General features: G+C 42.6%; 2 protein-coding genes across 9 annotated transcripts in view; one reads left to right on the top strand and one right to left on the bottom strand.

Moving 5' to 3' along the window:
* The window catches only part of RUBCN (rubicon autophagy regulator), a 62,543-nt gene extending 47,180 nt beyond the window's left edge, over positions 1-15,363 (bottom strand). For 4 of the 8 annotated variants that reach the window (XM_027536900.1, XM_027536883.1, XM_027536922.1 and 1 more), the window contains exon 1: positions 3,630-3,889. In XM_027536900.1, the coding sequence (XP_027392701.1) occupies positions 3,630-3,694 (65 nt within the window). In that variant the 5' untranslated portion in view covers positions 3,695-3,889. Of the gene's footprint in view, positions 1-3,629; positions 3,891-15,275 lie in introns of those variants that run through there. The other 4 variants (XM_027536875.1, XM_027536911.1, XM_027536891.1 and 1 more) reach the window with 2 other exon arrangements.
* Positions 15,364-15,897: 534 nt separating this feature from the next.
* FYTTD1 (forty-two-three domain containing 1) overlaps positions 15,898-19,206 on the top strand; it is a 31,873-nt gene continuing 28,564 nt past the window's right edge. Inside the window, exon 1 of the mRNA XM_027536952.1 lies at positions 15,898-16,109. Coding sequence (XP_027392753.1) covers positions 16,004-16,109 — 106 coding nt within the window. The 5' untranslated portion in view covers positions 15,898-16,003. The remainder of the gene's footprint in view (positions 16,110-19,206) is intronic.

Below are 19,206 nucleotides of genomic sequence, written 5' to 3'. Positions count from 1 at the left end.
TTTGTTTACATCTGCCCAGAATTCATGCCTCTTTCTTTTGGTATCAGAATACTGATTTTTCACAGGGAAATCACCCTTCTGGCACTTGACCCGGCCCATGAAGTACCACAAAAGAATCACCCTATGCCAGGATCCAAGGTTGGGCATATAACTGAGGCCTGATGGAGCAACATATTTCATACCCTGATTACAAGAACAGTAACATTAAAAAAAAAAAAAAAAAAACAGTAACATAAGTCAGTCCAAAAATTTTCACTTTTGCTATACCTATTGGCATTGCTCTTTTCCTTTTTTGGATGGATTGTTAAACTTGAAGTTGCCAAGGGTTATCCTGTAGAAAAAACTGCTGAGAATGAAGCCGACACATCAGAAAAAAACAGCACAGAGGCAGGGAAAAATTTTTGTTTAAGCACCTACATTTGGCCATTCCTAAAACAATATAAGCCAATGGAGGAAATGGAGGGGAAAAAAGCTTCAGGAGAAAAATCAGAAACAGAACTCACTCAACTACTTGGATATGGGAAATGAAGGAGAAGAAGTATCAAATTTCACTTAGGTTTCTGGCTTGGCTGACTGAATGGAAAACCCTATTAACTGAGACAGAAGACAGAGGAGGAACAGGTTTTGGTCAATGAAATGAGCTCAGTTTGGAGATACTAAAAAGTATCTTACTACTTGAATTCTGACTATCTGAATCACTAAACCAGGAAAACTATAAGTAGTTGCATTCCAAGATCAGATGGAGATGGCATAGTCCAAGTCAGCTGAGGGTAACACAACAGTGCTAGAAGAACCATTCCTATTACGGTTCAGTCGTTTCATCAGACACCCTCCAAACAATCGGTATTTAGGAAAGTCTAGGAAAAGTGAAGTATCATCCCTAAGCACTAGAGCACTTTTCCAGTGATTACTAGCTAGATGGAAAGCAATAGGGGAATCTATGACATTCCACTCCAAGGATGAAGTTAAAAGCTGGGCCAAGTGACTTCCCTGGTGGTCCAGTGGTTAAGAATTCGCTTTGCAATGCAGGGGACTTGAGTTCTATTCCTGGTTGGGGAACTAAGATCCCACATGCCACTGAGCAACTAAACTTGGGCGCTGCAACTACTGAGCCCAGGTGCCACAACTAGAGAGTCTGTGCATCACAATGAAAGATCCCACATGCCGCAACTAAGATTGGATGCAGTCAAATAAATAAATATTAAAAAAAAAATTCTAGGCCAACACCCCAGTCCCCAGTTTGTTCAATTTGGATAGAGAAACCACGGAAGGAGGAAGCACAAGCAATAATATCATTGCAAACAGCAAGTGGAAGAACACACGCTCATCTTATTTCAAGAAAACTGGGGAGGGGAAGGAAGTAGACATTTTCTGCACTCAGTACCTATCAGCACTCTCTGAGGAGCTTTTTGCACATTATCTTACTGAATCCTCACCAGTCAGGAAGGTATCACTCTTCCCATTCAGGCTGGATAAGTCAAGTTAAGCAGTAGAGCTAGAATTCAAATGCAGCTCTACCTGGCTATAAAGCTTATGCACATTTCACTCCATCAACTGCTTTCAGAATATAATTTTATTATATTAAATATATCTTTCATATATTTAAAAAAATGATGCCATCTCATCAAGAAGATGTCTTCTGAATTGGGTGTTTTATTGGCCAAAGGAAGGTTAGGTTTGCAGTGATCCAGCCACAACGCCTCAATTCTCAGGCACGAGTCATGTATTTTATTTACCATTTGACTACCCAGAACTAAAGAGGCCATCGGCGTCACAAAGTCCCATTAAATAAATTATTCTAAGTTAACTAGTCACCAACAGAGAGTAGACTATGTTAACATTAAGAGTGATTTCGTAGGGATAATCCCACTACTGAAATTAAGTTTTGACTAAAGTTCCTTGGTAAAGAAGCAAGCATGGAAAGAATAATAGAATAAGATATCTGCAAAGGAGAAGCCTTAGTAACATTAATGACAGGCAAAGAATGCTATAAATTTATTACCTCATACATTTCTTTGTCCCAGCATATTAGCACAGTGAGAGGTAGTATAGCATAGATATTAGAAGTAGAGCCTGCCTGAATCCCAGTTCCACCAAGGATTTACTGTATGACCTTGGCAAATTATTTATCCTGTCTATGTCTTAGCTTCCTCACCTGTCAAATGGTAATAATATAGTACCTATCTCACCCAGCTGTTATGAGGATTTAATAACACTCGTAAGGCTCTTAAGCAATGCCTGGCATGTAGTAAATAAGTATTTGTTAAATACATTAAATAAATAAATAACTCAGCTGGGAGGAAATCTGAATTTCCAACTTAGCCTCTCCCACATGAACTGGTAGTGGAAAATAAAAATAATCCTAAAATTTGTTTATAAAGTATATAGGACTTTTTACAGGAAGCATTTCACAGACATCTGGAGGAAGAATAAAGAGCCAAATATACATAAGCAGAAACTGAAACATGGAAAAGGGAAGTAGGCTCTTCAGTTTCACTGAACACATCATTCACAGATCTCATGCAGTAACCCCAAGTCCTGTCATCCTTGGTTTTGTACAGCAAGCCACAGGCTAACCGTGCACATAAAAGAGGAGTCACTCTTTAAAATAGCCAGGTCTTCACTCATGTACAAAATCTCATTAATTTTCCCCTGTTGATATTTTTTCAGAGGTAAATATTCCAGTCTTTGGATTCTAGCTGCTCCGGAGACTCTAACTACATCTGAATGTTTTTAAAAGTCAAGAAGGACTTCCTTAAGCCACATTCCTGCTCTATCCTGTCCATTCCAGATTCTTAAGAGGTTAAGACCACAGTTATTAATGAAGCAACACCTACACAGAAGTACAGCTGGAGTCCAAGCCAACATTCAGCTTTTCTAATTTCTAGAAGGTAAGAACTCGATAGCAGTTTCATATAAATAAATGGGAAATCGCTTAGCTGCAATGTGGGTAAGGAGTGACGGGTTTAAATACAGGGGGTTCCTGTCACTGTCTGACAGGGATCCAGCATTGACAAAGGGCACGCACGCAATTGCTAGTCTCATTAGCAAGCACTCCCATTCCACTGCTAGTCTCATTAGCAAGCACTCCCATTCCACTGCCTTTACAATCGCCCACTTTCACCCACAGGCCCTCCTTCACGCCTTCTTCCTCACACTCATTTTGCCTAAGCTTCTGTCTAGGCCACTCACAATGCCCAACCTTTGCTCCCAGAAATTCTTACTTCAGCCTTCTTAATACTGGCCTGAACTGCTGTCACCGCAAGTTTCAGTCGGGGCACCCACCTTGTCCCCTACTGATATCTGTAGTCTCTGGCCTATGAAATCTCACCACAGCACCTCTCAATGTCCACCTCCTGTCCAGCAGCAGCCCTGGGTCTGAATTTTACCCACTACTGCACACCCTCCACCGCCCCCCGCCCTCAGCATAGCCTACCCTTCCTCCTCTCTCCCTAAGCCCGTTCCCTCGTCCGCCCGATCTAACCTCCCCGTCTCTCCTTTCAGAATTTCTTCCCAAACAAGTCGCCCACAACAGCAGTCCTCCTGTCCGTCTCCTCGTGCTCTGGGAGCCTTCCCAAACCTCTCCCGGCTTCAGCGCATCCATCCGCGCGCGACTTTTCCGAGCTCACCTGCTCTCCTCCGGCAAGCCCTTCTCGCAGCCGCCAAGCTCCATTCCCGCGCCCTCTGGCCGCATCCGGGGCTGCGACGTCGCCTCTTGAGAGGCGTCCCTGTCGCTTCGCCCCTCAGGGCTCCCAGAGCCCCTCGGGAATCAAGGAGGCACCCACGGCGGGTGGGCTCAGAGTGATGCACTACGGCCGGGTGACGGCAGCAGCATTGATTGCTGCCTCAGCCGCGGATTCTTTCCCTGCCACCCCCTACTTCCGGCTCTGAGAACTACAACTCCCAGCAAGCACTTCGAAGGCCCAGCCGCTACCGGCATGCACCGCCCTATCCAATCCGAAGCTGCGCTCGCCGCGGACTTCAGACCCTGGCTGCTAGCTTTCCCTAGTGCACCTCACGGGCAGTAGGGGCCTCAAAAGTAAAGCTGCCGTAGTCTCCAGAGTTCCTACTGGAGTGGACCCTTACACACGCCTGTCACACTTCACCTTTGGGGCCAAACTCGGTCAGAGGTCTAGACTCGAAAATAACGCTGGTCTTAATCCAAGAACGGTTAACCCCACTTCAGCCTACCCAGGTTTAACATCTGTTGGTGGTGTTTGGGGTCCTCAACAATTTTAATAAAGAACTCACAAACTCAGAAGAGCTCAGGTTGCTTTGGTGTCACAAAGGAAGAGCAGGAGGGAGAGGCTTTGGGGAAAGCTTTCCTGGAGGACTGATGTCAGAACAGTTTTTTTATGATGAGTATGACAACCTAGAGAAAGGAAGAAAAGGTGAGAGGAAGCACAGACATGAGGAAGTTGGTTTGGGAACAGCTGATCCTGAGTAGTAATCAGAGGTGGGACGAGGTGAGGAACAGAATGGTGTGAGTGAGCAGGCAGACAAGATCATGAAGCCATTCTGAGTTTGGATTTTATCCTGAGAACAATGAGCAAATCAAGAAGTGATTCGATCAAACCGGCTTCAGTTCAGTTCAGTCAGTTCAGTCACTCAGTCGTGTCCGACTCTTTGCGACCCCATGAATTGCAGCATGCCAGGTCTCCCTGTCCATCACCAACTCCCAGAGTTCACCCAGACTCATGTCCATTGAGTCAGTGATGCCATCCAGCCATCTCATCCTGTCGTCCTCTTCTCCTCCTGCCCCTAATCCCTCCCAGCATCAGAGTCTTTTCCAATGAGTCAACTCTTCGCATGAGGTGGCCCAAGTACTGGAGTTTCAGCTTTAGCATCATTCCTTCCAAAGATATCCCAGGGCTGATCTCCTTCAGAATGGACTGGTTGGATCTCCTTGCAGTCCAAGGGACTCTCAAGAGTCTTCTCCAACACCACAGTTCAAAAGCATCAATTCTTCAGCGCTCAGCCTTCTTCACAGTCCAACTCTCACATCCATATATGACCACTGGAAAAACCATAGCCTTGACTAGACGGACCTTTGTTGGCAAAGTAATGTCTCCGCTTTTGAATATGCTATCTAGGTTGGTCATAACTTTCCTTCCAAGGAGTAAGCGTCTTTTAATTTCATGGCTGCAGTCACCATCTGCAGTGATTTTGGAGCCCCCCAAAATAAAGTCTGACACTGTTTCCACTGTTTCCCCATCTATTTCCCATGAAGTGGTGGGGCCGGATGCCATGATCTTCGTTTTCTGAATGTTGAGCTTTAAGCCAACTTTTTCACTCTCCACTTTCACTTTCATCAAGAGGCTTTTTAGTTTCTCTTCACTTTCTATTTTTTGACAATGTGGAGAAGTAATGGGTATGTACTATGTTGGCTAATGCTATGCTAAGTCACTTCAGTCGTGTCCGACTCTGTGCGACCCTGTAGACGGCAGCCCACCAGGCTCCCCCGTCCCTGGGATTCTCCAGGCAAGAACATTGGAGTGGGCTGCTATTTCCTTCTCCAATGCATGAAAGTGAAAAGTGAAAGTGAAGTCGCTCAGTCGTGTCCGACTCTTAGAGACCCCATGGATTGCAGCCTAACAGGCTCCTCCGTCCATGGGATTTTCCAAGCAAGAGTACTATGTTGGAGGGAAGGGCAAAAGAAGGGATATGAGAAGAGGTTGGACATCCCTAGAGAGGCCAAGCAGGTAATGCCTGTGAGTGAAGTGAGCCAGTTGTAGAAGAATGGCTGAAACTCTGAACTGGACTGTCCATACTGCCTTCAAGAAGGAAAGTCTCAGCTATGGTTGAATGTTTGAAAATATTCTGAGCTTTTAGTAAAACTGGAATCCGCCTTTTAAGTAAAATTTCCGATTTTTAAACTATTGGCCACATTTTTTTTTTTTAAGTGTGAAAGTTGTTTGTCGGCTAAGTCATATCTTATTCTTGTGACCCCATGAACTATATAGCCTTCAAGGGTCCTCTGTTCATGAGATTTCTCAGGCAAGAATACCAGAGTGGGTTGCTATTTTGTTCTGCAGGTGATCTTTCCAACCCAAGGATGGAACCTGGGTCTTCAGCATTGCAGGTGGAGTCTTTACCTCTATGCCACCAAGGAAGCCAATGTAAATAATACACAGGCCAAGAAAAAAAAAAGCCCATAGAATAAATGTACCCTTTGTGTTACTAGTTTGCAAATCCAGGCCTAAACTTGGGCAGTAGCTGTAGCAAACAAGGAGGCTGGGATTAGAGCCATGGAAAGGCAACAGAATCAGCATTACTCTGCTAGGGAGGGATCTAATTTAACTACATAAAGACTAGTTGCTCTATTAAAAATCATACATGACTTTTAGGAATTTTCAAACTTAAGAAAACTTCTGTGAATTAAAAGGGGAAGAGAATTTTAATGCAAAATGTGCTTTCCAACTTCCATTTATATAAAAAATACTATTTGTTCAAACTTTCTCATATCTTCCTTATAAAGGGTTATACTTTTTAAGAAAGGGGCAGTGTTAGTCATTGGGGTTTCAGAACCTTCTATGTCTACAAATGTATGAACTTCATTTATTGGCATATGGTATAATCCCAAATTAATGCCACCTGGATTTTAACATATATTTACACGAAAGTCAGCTTTATCAAGAAATTCTAGAGCTAAAATTGTGGTAAAAGTTCTAGAAAATAGGAATTTCCTCATATGTCCCAAACTGGGTTTACACTTTTTTTTTTTGGTCCACATGGAACAACTCACAGGAACCAGGGGTTGAGCCTGGGGCACCTTGCAGTGATAGCACTAGTGACAGTGATAGTGCAGTGATGGTGTAGTGCAGTGATAGTGTAGTGCAGTGACAGTGCAGTGACGGTGATAGTGTAGTGACAGTGTAGTGCCGTGATGGTGACAGTGCCGCGACGGTGGCAGTGCAGTGATGGTGTAGTGCAGTGATGGTGGCACTGCAGTGATGGTGACACTGCAGTGATGGTGACAGTGCAGTGATGGTGTAGTTCAGTGATAGTGCTAGTGCAGTGACAGTGTAGTGCAGTGACGGTGACAGTGCAGTGACGGTGACAGTGCAGTGATGGTGTAGTGCAGTGACGGTGGCAGTGCAGCGATGGTGTAGTGCAGCGACAGTGATAGTGCAGTGACGGTGACAGTGCCACGACGGTGACAGTGCAGTGACGGTGTAGTGCAGTGACAGTGGCAGTGCAGCGGTGGTGTAGTGCAGTGACAGTGTAGTGCAGTGACGGTGACAGTGCCATGACGGTGACAGTGCAGTGACGGTGTAGTACAGTGACGGTGATAGTGCAGTGACGGTGGCAGTGCAGTGACAGTGATAGTGCAGTGACGGTGACAGTGCGGTGACAGTGATAGTGCAGTGACGGTGTAGTGCAGTGACGGTGGCAGTGCAGCGGTGGTGTAGTGCAGTGACAGTGTAGTGCAGTGACAGTGATAGTGCAGTGACGGTGACAGTGCGGTGACAGTGATAGTGCAGTGACGGTGTAGTGCAGTGATGGTGACAGTGCACTGATGGTGATAGTGCAGTGATGGTGATAGCAGGGAGGCCCAGCCATTGGACTGCCAGGGAATTCCCTACACTTATGTTCTTTAAAGCAGTCAATTAATAAACGTGACAACCTTTAGCCATGTGCCCACTGCCCAATCCCATCATTTTGCTTTCCCTCACCCCAGGTAGCCATATTCTGAATTCCTTGTTTATAATTCCACTGCTTCTCTTTTTAAATAGTTTCTTTGAATCTATCCATAACATTTTTGTGTTCTAACTTTATAAAAATGATATTAAGCTGTATTTATTCTTTGAGGGCTTTTTCTGCTTAATATTACATTGATAAGATTTGTTTATAACGTGTATCGCTATAGCTCATTGATTTTGACTGCAATATAAGAGTTCATTGTGTGAATGAACTGGTTTATTCATGTTTTCTTCCACTGATAGGCATTTGGTTTGTTTCAAAGTTTTTGCTATTGTAAACAGTGCTGCTATGAATATTCTTTTACATGTCACCTCTTATACATAAGCAAGGGTTTCTCATGGGTACATACCTAGAAGTGAAATTGCCAAGTCATAGAGATATTGTCTGTACTAGCTTTTGTTTTGAGTGATAGGTTTGTAGGTACACAATTTCCAAAATATCTAATTAGTTATGAAGCCATAACTAATTATAATAAATTATTTAAAATAATTAACTAACCAAATGAAAATGGGCCATGCATGGAAAATGATGAGCGTATACCATGAACCAAGGATTATGATTAACAAACCTTTATGCATCGCATCTGAGACCCAAATGCAAAAATTCAAATATGCAAGAATATCTAGCATTAGGGTTCAGTAACTGTCACATAAATGTAATGGCCTTATTTCCTGGAGAAGGGAATGGCAACCCACTCCAGTACTCTTGCCTGGAGAGTCCCATGGAAAGAGGAGCCTGGTGGGCTACAGTTCATGGAGTCATAAAGATTAGGACACAACTAAGCAACTAACACCTTACTTAGCAACTGCTTGCTGGGTTAATATTTTAAAGTTCAAAAAATCTGAAGAACTATATTGATCCTGATTAATCTGTTTTAAAGATTACTAGGCAATAACCTCAGATATGCAGATAACACCACCCTTATGGCAGAAAGTGAAGAGGAACCCAAAAGCCTCTTGATGAAAGTGAAAGTGGAGAGTGAAAAAGTTGGCTTAAAGCTCAACATTCAGAAAACGAAGATCATGGCATCTGGCCCCATCACTTCATGGCAAATAGATGGGGAAACAGTGGAAACAGTGTCAAACTGTATTTATTTGGGCTCCGAAATCGCTGCAGATGGTGACCGCAGCCATGAAATTAAAAGACGCTTACTCCTTGGAAGGAAAGTTATGACCAACCTAGATAGCATATTCAAAAGCAGAGACATTACTTTGCCAACAAAGATCCATCTAGTCAAGGCTATGGTTTTTCCAGTGGTCATGTATGGATGTGAGAGTTGGACTGTGAAGAAAGCTGAGCGCTGAAGAATTGATGCTTTTGAACTGTGGTGTTGGAGAAGACTCTTGAGAGTCCCTTGGACTGCAAGGAGATCCAACCAGTCCATCCTAAAGGAGATCAGATCTGGGTGTTCATTGGAAGGACTGATGCTGAAGCTGAAACTTCAATACTTTGGCCACCTCATGTGAAGAGCTGACTCATTGGAAAAGACCCTGATGCTGGGAGGGATTGGGGGCAGGAGGAGAAGGGGACGACAGAGGATGAGATGGCTGGATGGCATCACTGACTCAATGGACATGGGTTTGGGTGAACTCCGGGAGTTAGTGATGGACAGGGAGGCCTGGCGTGCTGCAATTCATGGCGTCGCAAAGAGTCAGACACGACTGAGCAACTGGACTGAACTGAACTGAACTGAGGATGCAATTTTTATAGAATGGTAGTTGGCCGTAGAGTACCATTTGTTGTTGTTTGGTCACTAAATTGTGTCCAACTCTTTTGCACTCCCATAGGCTATATAGCCTGCCAGGCTTCTCTGTCCATGGGATGTCCTAGGCAGAAATACCAGAGTTAGTTGCCATTTCCTTCTCCAGGGGATCTTCCTGACCCAAAGATTGAACACGTCTCCACTGGAAGAAAGCAAAATTCACTCAAGAATCATTTATTCAAATAACAGGTTTTTAAAGCTTATTACAGTTACCTATTTGCCAAAAAAATTGGTTTTAAGAAATAGTCTTCTTGAGTATATTCAACAAATATCAAAGTCATGAATATTTTATTCTTATTGTATCCACTAAAATTATTCTTAGCATTTTTTTTAAATATTCAAAATTTAAAAGCTAAGGGATGTTGTCTACTTGCCAAGTCTAAAGCAATTTGAGCATCAAAATGAGTTAATTCATGATATGTGTACATATCTACATTCTTTTCAAAGGTAAGCAGAACCCTTACACTCTGCACCCCTTTCCTTTTCAAAAGAGTTACTGAACATGAGATGAGTCTGTGAACTCCTTTGGAACTTATATGTATATATAAGTAAGTATGCAAATAGATAAATAAATAGAAAAAGGAAGGAAGAAAGGGATGTAAAAGCTCTTTTCACCACTGAATGTCAGCTTATGAATGTGGAGGAATGACAGTGAGAACATTATTGTTTTGTAGCCACCATCATAATAATTGATTCAGGCAAGAATCATCAATGGATGCTAAAGCTGTTAGTAAAATTTGTTCTGAAACAGATTATTTACACAGTCGCAAACCATCTCCTCAAAGATTACTTATTCATTGTATATAGGGGGAAAAGAGTATCTTCACAATGAAGAAATGTGGCAGATATCACCTTAACCAAGTGACCAAAGATCACCAATAAGAAAATAACATCATGTGTCTCCTGATGTTAAGTACTGAGAAGGACCCAACATCATCTATGTATTAATAGTATTTCTTACAAGAGTGAATAACCAAATCTAATCATACGGTGGCAATAAGAAAACGAAACTGAAGGAAAATCTTTGCACTGATTACCTTCAACCTTCAAAAACGTAAATATCATAAAAGACTAAGAAAGGCTGATAAACTTTTTCTGATGGAAGGAGATAGAAGATAGAATTATCCTTGTTATAAAGGATAATTATTTATTAGGATAATTGGCAAAATTTAGAATATGGACTATAGTCAGAGAATAGAATTGCATCAATGTTAAGTTTCTTGAATTTGATCATTTTGGCATGGTTTTATAAAAGAATATCCTTAGATATTCTGTAGTGTCATGTTGTCTACAGCTTACTGAGATTTCTTGGACTACCAATTTATCTATTGAGGAAACTGAAGAAATATTTTTTAAAATAAACAATCTTTACGTAACTAAGGGGGAATTGTGTGATTTATGTAAATTTGTGTAGCTTCAGAAAGTTCCACAATTAGTCATTCAGTGAACTGACCTAGAATCTTGAAAGAACCCCTGTCCTGCCCAGAGAAGACAAGGCCTAATAAGGAGAAGGCTACAGCTCCAACCCCTGAGTGCAGGAAGAATTCCCCTTCAAGTTCCCCTATCTATCCAAGCAGGTTACCTAGTCAGAGAAAACTGATGACCAGGGAACTGGAGACTAGTAATTTCTCCAGCCACGCCTGCTATCCTGCCTGTCCTGTTCTCGGCTGTAACGCTGTACTGTGTAGCAGAGTGTCTTGCCCAGAGTAGGGACTCAAATTCTGAATAAATGAATGAATAAATCTGAGATTAAAAGGCAGAAGACTAGAACAGCTAGAAACACTTAGAACAAAAGAAAAGGGAAATACAAAAGAGAAAAAGGAAGCTGTGCCAAGGTGGCAAAGAAAAGGTACTGCAGCGGAAAAGAGAAGGAAAACCATACTGTACATACAAGAGCTTAAGGGAGTTGTGTGCATGCTAAGTTGCTTCATCATGTCTGACTCTTTGCCACCCTGTGGACTGTAACTTGTCAGGCTCCTCTGTCCATGGGATTCTCTAGGCAAAATACCATGGTTGCCATGCCCTCCTCCAGGGGATCTCCCCCATCCAGGGATCGAATCCATGTCTCTTGTGTCTCCTGCATTGGCAGGCAGGTTCTTTACCACTAGCACCACCTGGGAAGCCCCACGGAGTTAGGTATAATAATAATAGTCATACCTAACTGATACATACTTAATACATACTGTATCTACATAGAATACAAACTATATCTATTAACAGTTCCCTTATTTCAGTATAATACAAATTACATCAACATATGAATTCTAAAGAGAAGGAAATGGTAACCCATTCCAGTATTCTTGCCTGGAGAATCTTGTGGACAGAGGAGCCTGGAGGGCTGCTGTCCATAGGGTTGCACAGAGTCGGACACGACTGAAGCGACTTAGCATGCATGCATGCATTGGAGAAGGAAATGGCAACCCACTCCAGTATTCTTGCCTGGAGAATCTTATGGACAGAGGAGCCTAGAGGGCTGCTGTCCATAGGGTCGCACAGAGTTACAGGGACTTCCCTGATATGAAGTTGTGGCTCAGACGGTAAAGCATCTGCCTGCAATGCAGGAGACCCGGATTCGATCCCTGGGTAAGGAAGATCCTCTGGAGAAGGAAATGGCAACCCACTCCAGTATTCTTGCCTAGAAAATCCCATGTATGGAGGAGCGTGGTAGGCTACAATTCATGAGGTCGAAAAGAGTTGGACACAACTGAGCGACTTCACTTTCACTTTCCTGGTAGTCCAGTGGTTAAGAAGCTGCCTGAGAAGGCAGGGGACATAGGTTCAATCTCTGGTCTGAGATCCCACGTGCCATGGAGCAACTAAGCCCAAGCACCACAACTATTGAGCCCCACACCTAGATCCTGTGTTCCACAAGAAGAGAAGCCACCACAATGAGAGGCCAGTGCCCCACCACTAAGAGTAGCCTCCACTTGCAGCAACTAGAGAAAGCCCGCATGCAGCACTGAAGACTCAGTGCAGCCAAAATAAAGATTTTTTTTTTAAAGGATAATACACAATGACCATGTAGGTTTATCCTAGAAATGCAAGGATGGTTTAACATTTGAAAAGCAGCCAATATAATTTGCCATATTAATAAACTTAGACAGAAAAACCATTTGGTTATCTCAGATGCAGAAAAAGCACTAGATAAAATTCACCATTCACTTATAACTAAAACTCTCAGCAAACCAGGAGTAGAAGGGAACTTCCTCAACCTGATAAAGGGCATCAACAAGAACAAAAAAATCTAACGTCATACTTAACGGTGAAAGACTGAATGCTTTCCCCTTGGTGTTGGGAACGAGTCAAAGATGTCCACTTTCTCCATTGTTATTTAACATGGTACTAGAGTCCCCAGTCAGTGTAATAATGCAAGAAAGATAATAAAAAGCATACAGATTGGAAACAATTATGCCGAGTGAATGATCTAGATATAAAAAAGAGTTTATACTGTGTGATTCCACTTATATAAAATTCTAAAAATGCAAATTAATCTTTAGTGACAGAAAACATATCAGTGGTTGCTTAGGTAGAGGTTGGGGGGAGGGATTACAAAGGAGCACAGGAAATCTTTGGGAGATGATAGATAAATTTATTATCCTGATTATGGTGGTATTTTCACAGGTATGTATTTCACACGTCTACAAACTGCACACTTTAAATATATCTTTTATTGTCTGTCAGTTATACCTCAATAAAGTTGAAAAAAGGAGGGGACTTAAAATATATATCAAACTAATAAAACTGAGTTAAATATATGAGTTGTGCTTACCTTTGAAGAGAATATAGATCTCTATGCACATTGTGAAAAGAGAGCTAGCACATGTTAATAGGTATGGTGTTGTTAAGGTTGCCAGATTAGCAAATAAAAATATAAGACTCCTTGTTAAATTTTAATTTCAGATAAACAACAAATAATTGCTTAATATAAATATATCCTAAATATTACTGCAATATTTTGTGGTAAAAAAAATTGCTGTTTATCTGAAACCTGGAACAAAACTGATACTAAACAATTATTGATTGTTTACCTGAAAATCAGATTTCACTGGTTCTGTATTTTGTCTGGCAAGCCTAGACATTGTCTTATCTACACTGTATGAAATTAAGCCTCCAAAAGGGGCAGTTGCTTGAATTCTGTTTATTTTGACTCAGGTCTGAAGACTTAACTGCTGAACTGAAGACAAACGCTGTCTGCTCAGTGTCCAGCACATGCTGAGAAAATGTTCACAGTACACGCTCAGAAAATGTTTTTTTCTTTGCAAGCTACATGAAGATAGGGACAACATCTGTCTTGCTCAGCATTTTACCCTCGGGCCTATTATAATGCCACTGCTCAATGAATATATGATTAAATGAACATCTGCCCCTTGTGCCCCAGCAAATTGCAGGGTTGACCTTTTATCTCCAGCCCTGTAAGGGGCTGGTCAACTTCTTGGACGTGCACCAGTTTTGCTTTCTTGGCTTTTCTTCCTCCTCTCTGTTGCTGTGTATGTCTCAGGTTGCTCTTTTGTTTTGTATGGCTTTGTGTGTGGCTGATCTACCCTTAACTACAATGCCTCTTGTCTCCTTGTTTTTCCCTTTGGAATAGGGGTGATTGCTCTGAGACTCTGAAACCCTCAGCCCTTGGAGAAACACAACAGCTAGAATTGCTTCATGAAACCCCAGAGCATGTTCCCTTTTAGAACTAAAGAGATTTGGTATGGGGCTTCAGTTTGGAGGAGAAGACCAGGATAAAAGGGAATCTTTATAAATTGGTGTGGGAAGAATTTTACACATTTGAGACTTTTATTTTCTGTCCTGTATTGCCTGAAATACAAAATGTATCCATACTCTAAATACATTAATTTTCTTCCATAAAATTAAGAACTCAATCCAGTGTTCCTCCCTGTAGTTTGCTCCTACCAATAAGTAGTGATTGCAGAAGTTATTTCTAGTGAGAGAAGGATAGTATGTAGAAAAATGTCTTGTGTTTAGAATATTTTAGAACTGTAAGGACTCTTAGAGATAATAAAGATTAACATATATTAAGTATAACTACTTCTTGTTTTGAAGATGATTATGAAGCCCAGACACTCTCCCAAGTTCACAAGGTGAATGACTGAAGTGAGTGAAAACATTCAATAAAACCTAGGCTCTCTTGTACTTCTCTACAATACAGTTGCCTAGTTCTTAGCAGTTGGGAAAGAGGTGGTAGCTGCAGAGTGGAACAGTAGTAATATCAAGCACATTGTGCTAGGAGCATACATGTTATTCTCCTTGACGTGCTGAATATTGTTCTTGGATCTTTTTGAGTCCAAACCTTCCTCCACCATTTAAGTTTCTTGTATCCCTTCATAGGTGTGTCTTCACCTGATTCACTCTACTCTTATGGTTGTATTTTTTGTCTTGGGGAAAAAATAAGTAAGGCTATTGTGGGTTTGAGACACTTTAGATCACTGGTTGGTTTCTATGCAAAGAGAAATTTTAGGAAGTGCAGAGGGGGAAGGTGGCAGAGATTTCTAAATGAACAGAATACCTGTCCCTGATTTTTTTCTTACATGCAAATGTGTTACATAGTTTAAGCTGCTATGAGGATGATATAACTTAAATGCTTCCACACAAGCGCAGTTACTTTGGAGGAGGAGAAGGAGGTAAGAAGAGAGGGAATATCACGTTTTGTAAATAGGAAAAAAAAAGTTCTTATGCAGAAGTTAATCAAATATTAAGAAGTTTTCCCATAGGGATGATTAGAAAGAAATCGAATCCCCCTATCAATTTCCAACGCAAGTGAATTAGAGAAAAATGCAGCCAAATAAGCAGAGGTACTTACCCCTCTTCCAAAGGAAGGTGAGGTTTTAAGGTAGCTAGTACCGTGAAAAATGTTTTGAGTGTGCCGGCTGAGAAGTGGTACAGAGACGGGGAACGTTAGCATATACTTTTATTAGTATGGTGACGCAAGGATTATCAGTGCAGGCTTTGCTTTGCGTCCAGACGTGGCGATTCCGCATGCTGCAGGTGGAGGAGCTGACCAGGGAGAGGGGAGCTGAGGCACAGTTCTGCAATCCACGCTCGTAGGGTCGGCCCTGCCTCTGCGGCTGCATTGCAGTGGGCTGTGAAAAGTTCGTGTGTACCAAAGCTTACGGGGCCTTTCTGTAGCAGAGGGGACTCGAAGGGCACGGAGGAACATGATCTCACTTTAGGCATGTGATTCTGAGGTGTTCACGGTCCAGCATAATTCCGGCAGAAAGGCGAACTGCTAAAACGGTGGCTCTCACTAGCAGCCAGAGCGGCGGGTGAAATGTTTTCTCCTGTCCAGCAAGGGGCGCTAGGACCCAGTCCCTGAAAGGGGGTGGGGCCACTCTCGCAGGCCGCTCGTCTCTATGGTCCCCACCTCCCCCGCCGTCAGACGCGCGTGGGGGGAGGAGGGGGGGGGGCGCGGACTCCGTCAGCACGCGTGCGCGCTCTCGCGGTGCGGATAGTCTGCGTGCGTGAGTGGGAGGTGGCAGGCCTCAGCCTCTGGCCTTCTCGTCTGACTGTTCCAGCTCGACGTCTCCAGCCATGAACCGGTTTAGTACCCGGTTAATGGGAGCCACCGCAACCCCGCCGCCTGCGCCGCCGAAAGCCCGCAGCAATGAAAACCTGGACAAAATTGATATGTCTTTGGGTGAGGAGCCGAGTCGGACCGAGTTGGAGTGGGAGGAGGTGTGGGTGGAACCAAATGCCGTGGTTTGTGGGGGAAGGGGCGGTTGGGTGCTGGAGTTTTCTTGCGGGTGGGCGGAACCAAGCGAGGGCCGGTGGGGACGTGGGGGCGGGGGAGAGCTCGCAGGTGTCGGGGTCAAGTCGGAGGGCCTCGGGGATCCCCTCGGCCGGACTGTATCTGAGGGGGCGGAGGGCGCTTTGGGTTGGGACTTTGGGGGGGGATCTAGGAGTGCGGACCCTCTTTCCTCTCGAAGGGCGCCACCACACGGGTGACCCCGGCTCTTTGTGAGGAAAACTCCGCGCGTTTCACCTCAGGCGTGTTCGGTGTGGGCGTTATCGAGGGAGCTAGGGCACGGATCGGACGGAGCCAGCCTTTCTAAGGAAAGCTTTTCGAGAGCCGGGCTGGTTCGGTTAAATCCGTGGTTCCAGGGAAGGGCTAGTTGGACGTTTTGCGCGCTTGGGCCTTGGCCTGTGCCTGGCGTCGCGCAGAAGCGTCAGGAAGCCCCTAGAGTTGGCCATTTCTGACGGGCAGCAGACGGCAAGGCCACCGCGGGGCGCTTGACAGAAAAGATACTTAGAAAGGACTTCATGGAATGGTGGTGTATTAGGTGCTGCCCAGAAAAGCACTTTCTCCTCATCCAGTCCTTCAAGTTAGCAAATTAGAACAAAACGAAGCGAAAAGCGAAGGATGGTTTATGTGGATTGATAGGAAGACAAGTAAAGCATAGGACCTAGAAGAGTTGGAGTGGTTTGGTGACAACTAGGTAAAAAGCAGGAAGATGGGCGATTCAGTTAAAAATTCAGACCCAGCACCACGGAGGCACTAGTCTGTTTGGCTTGGTTGGTTTAAAAGTAATGCTGTTTTTATCGGGATTTAGGTTATGACATTAGATATGGTTAGCTCTGGCTGAGGCCTACAAGTTTTCGGATATTTAAAAAGTTCTGGGGACATATAGAGGGGCTTCCCTGGTACCTCAACTGGTGAAGAATCCACCTGCAATGCAGGAGACCCCGGTTCGATTCCTGGGTCGGGAAGATTCCCTGGAGAAGGGATAGGCTACCCACTTCAGTATCATTGGGCTTCCTGGGTTTGATCCCTGGGTTGGGAAGATTCCCCTGGAGGAGGGCATGGCAACCCGTTCCAGTATTCTTGCCTGGAGAATCCTCATGGACAGAGGAGCTTGGCGGGATACTGTCCATGGGGTTGCAAAGAGTTGGACACGACTTAGCAGCTGACTAATAAGCACAGCACAGGGCATATAGAAGTGTAACTTTTCCAAGGATGATATTTTTCATTTTTGTTGTGTTTCTTTTTTTTTTTTTGCAAGATTTTTAGTCATTAAGAACTCTTGCTTTCTGTTGTTGCCATAAGTTAGAACCCAAGACATGAATTAAGCAGATCATCAGAAGATCATAGTTTTGCAAAGACATGAGGCATCTTTTGAACTAAGGCCAAGAAAAAGTATAGTAAATATTTATTGAGTGCTTACTACCTGCCAGGCACTGGACTAAGCATTTTTATATGTGTTAAATTATCCCAGTGATAACCCTATAAGGTATATAACTGCTTGTAAAGAGCATGGAATCTGGAATCCCAAACTGTCTCAGTTCAAATCCTGTCTCTGCCGCTTATTAGCCATTTGATCTTGGGCAAATTGCTTCTTAGTGCCTCATCTGTAAAAAGGTGAGGCCCTACCTCAGAGGGTTGCTGTAAGTGTTAAAAGAGTCAATAGGCATGGATAAACTGCTCAGAACTGTACCTGGTACACCGTAAGCACCATATTTACAAACACACACACACTGTATAAGCCATTGTTATTTCTGTTTTACAAAACCTGAGGCATAGAGAAATTAAGTAACGTTGCCCAAGTTGTACAGCAAGTTAATGATGGAATCAGTATTTCAGAGCACCATGATGTAGATGTAGAAAGTGTTAAACGTGTGTTTTCTAACCAATACATTTCTTAAGTTTCTGAGTTTTTTTGTATGCATTTTCCTTTGGTAATTAGGGTGTTCAAGTGAAGAAAACTGAGGGATAATTCTCTTTGAAGGTAGAGATGAAGTGCAGTAGATAGCTAAACTAGAACTTGGTCTCTCTATTCTCTTAAGAACATACAGCATTCTGTCAGGTGCCTTTTTTTTTTAAGTGAATTTCATGTAGGTGTGATGAAGAGACAGATATTTTAAGTAATTATTATGTTTTGTGAATATCCCACTTTATCCCTGATAAAATGAATATCCCATTTTATCAGGCTTGCATAGGTTTTAGAATTTAATTTTTTGTTTTATTTCTAACTGTGGCTCTTTCGGGTTTATGTGACTATTCATATAGAATTATCTACCAAGGTTATCAGTAGTTGACCTCATTGTGACTCAGTTTCTTAATTTGAAAATGGGGATTAAAATAGTTACTTCATGGAATTATTGTGAGAATTGAATGAATGCATGCTTTAAGAACCATCTTATTAGTACTCAGTTACTATCTCTCCTTGATTAGGAGAAAGCCATTTTCTTCTTTAGATTAGAAGACTCTTCTGTGTCATTGTAGCTCCATTTAACTTGAGGATTTAGGTAATAAAATGCTTAAATATAAAACATAATTTTATATTTGATATGCTTTGCTACTTTTAATTTTTAGTTTTACTCTGTAATGCCCTATTTTTAAATCAACCTAATTAGGCAGATTTATACTCTACTGTTTCTTGTTTTATGGTTTCCAGATCAAATTAATTTTGGAGGGGGAATACTCTCCTGAACTCTGAGATTTCAGACTTTTGGTGAAGACTAAGTAGCACCTTGTTAAAGGAACGTAGTGCTTCGAAAGTAGTGGCTTTCTAACTATATTTTCTTTCTGCTTACTGGGAATTTAACATGTTCATGCCTCTGGGATTTGTGAAATCTTTGTATTTTATAAAAACTGTTTTTGAGTCCCTTTAACTTTGATGAATTTTTTTGTAGCTGAAAGATTTATCTCTTCTTGAGGAGATTTGAATTATTTTATATGACTATTTGTTTGAATGTGATTTAAAGTCTTAAATGTGAAAGATGGGTGAGATAGAGGA

The sequence above is a fragment of the Bos indicus x Bos taurus genome, chromosome 1 (genome assembly GCF_003369695.1).
Source record: "Bos indicus x Bos taurus breed Angus x Brahman F1 hybrid chromosome 1, Bos_hybrid_MaternalHap_v2.0, whole genome shotgun sequence".
Classification (NCBI taxonomy): domain Eukaryota; kingdom Metazoa; phylum Chordata; class Mammalia; order Artiodactyla; family Bovidae; genus Bos; species Bos indicus x Bos taurus.
This window is presented reverse-complemented; position numbering and strand designations above follow the sequence as displayed.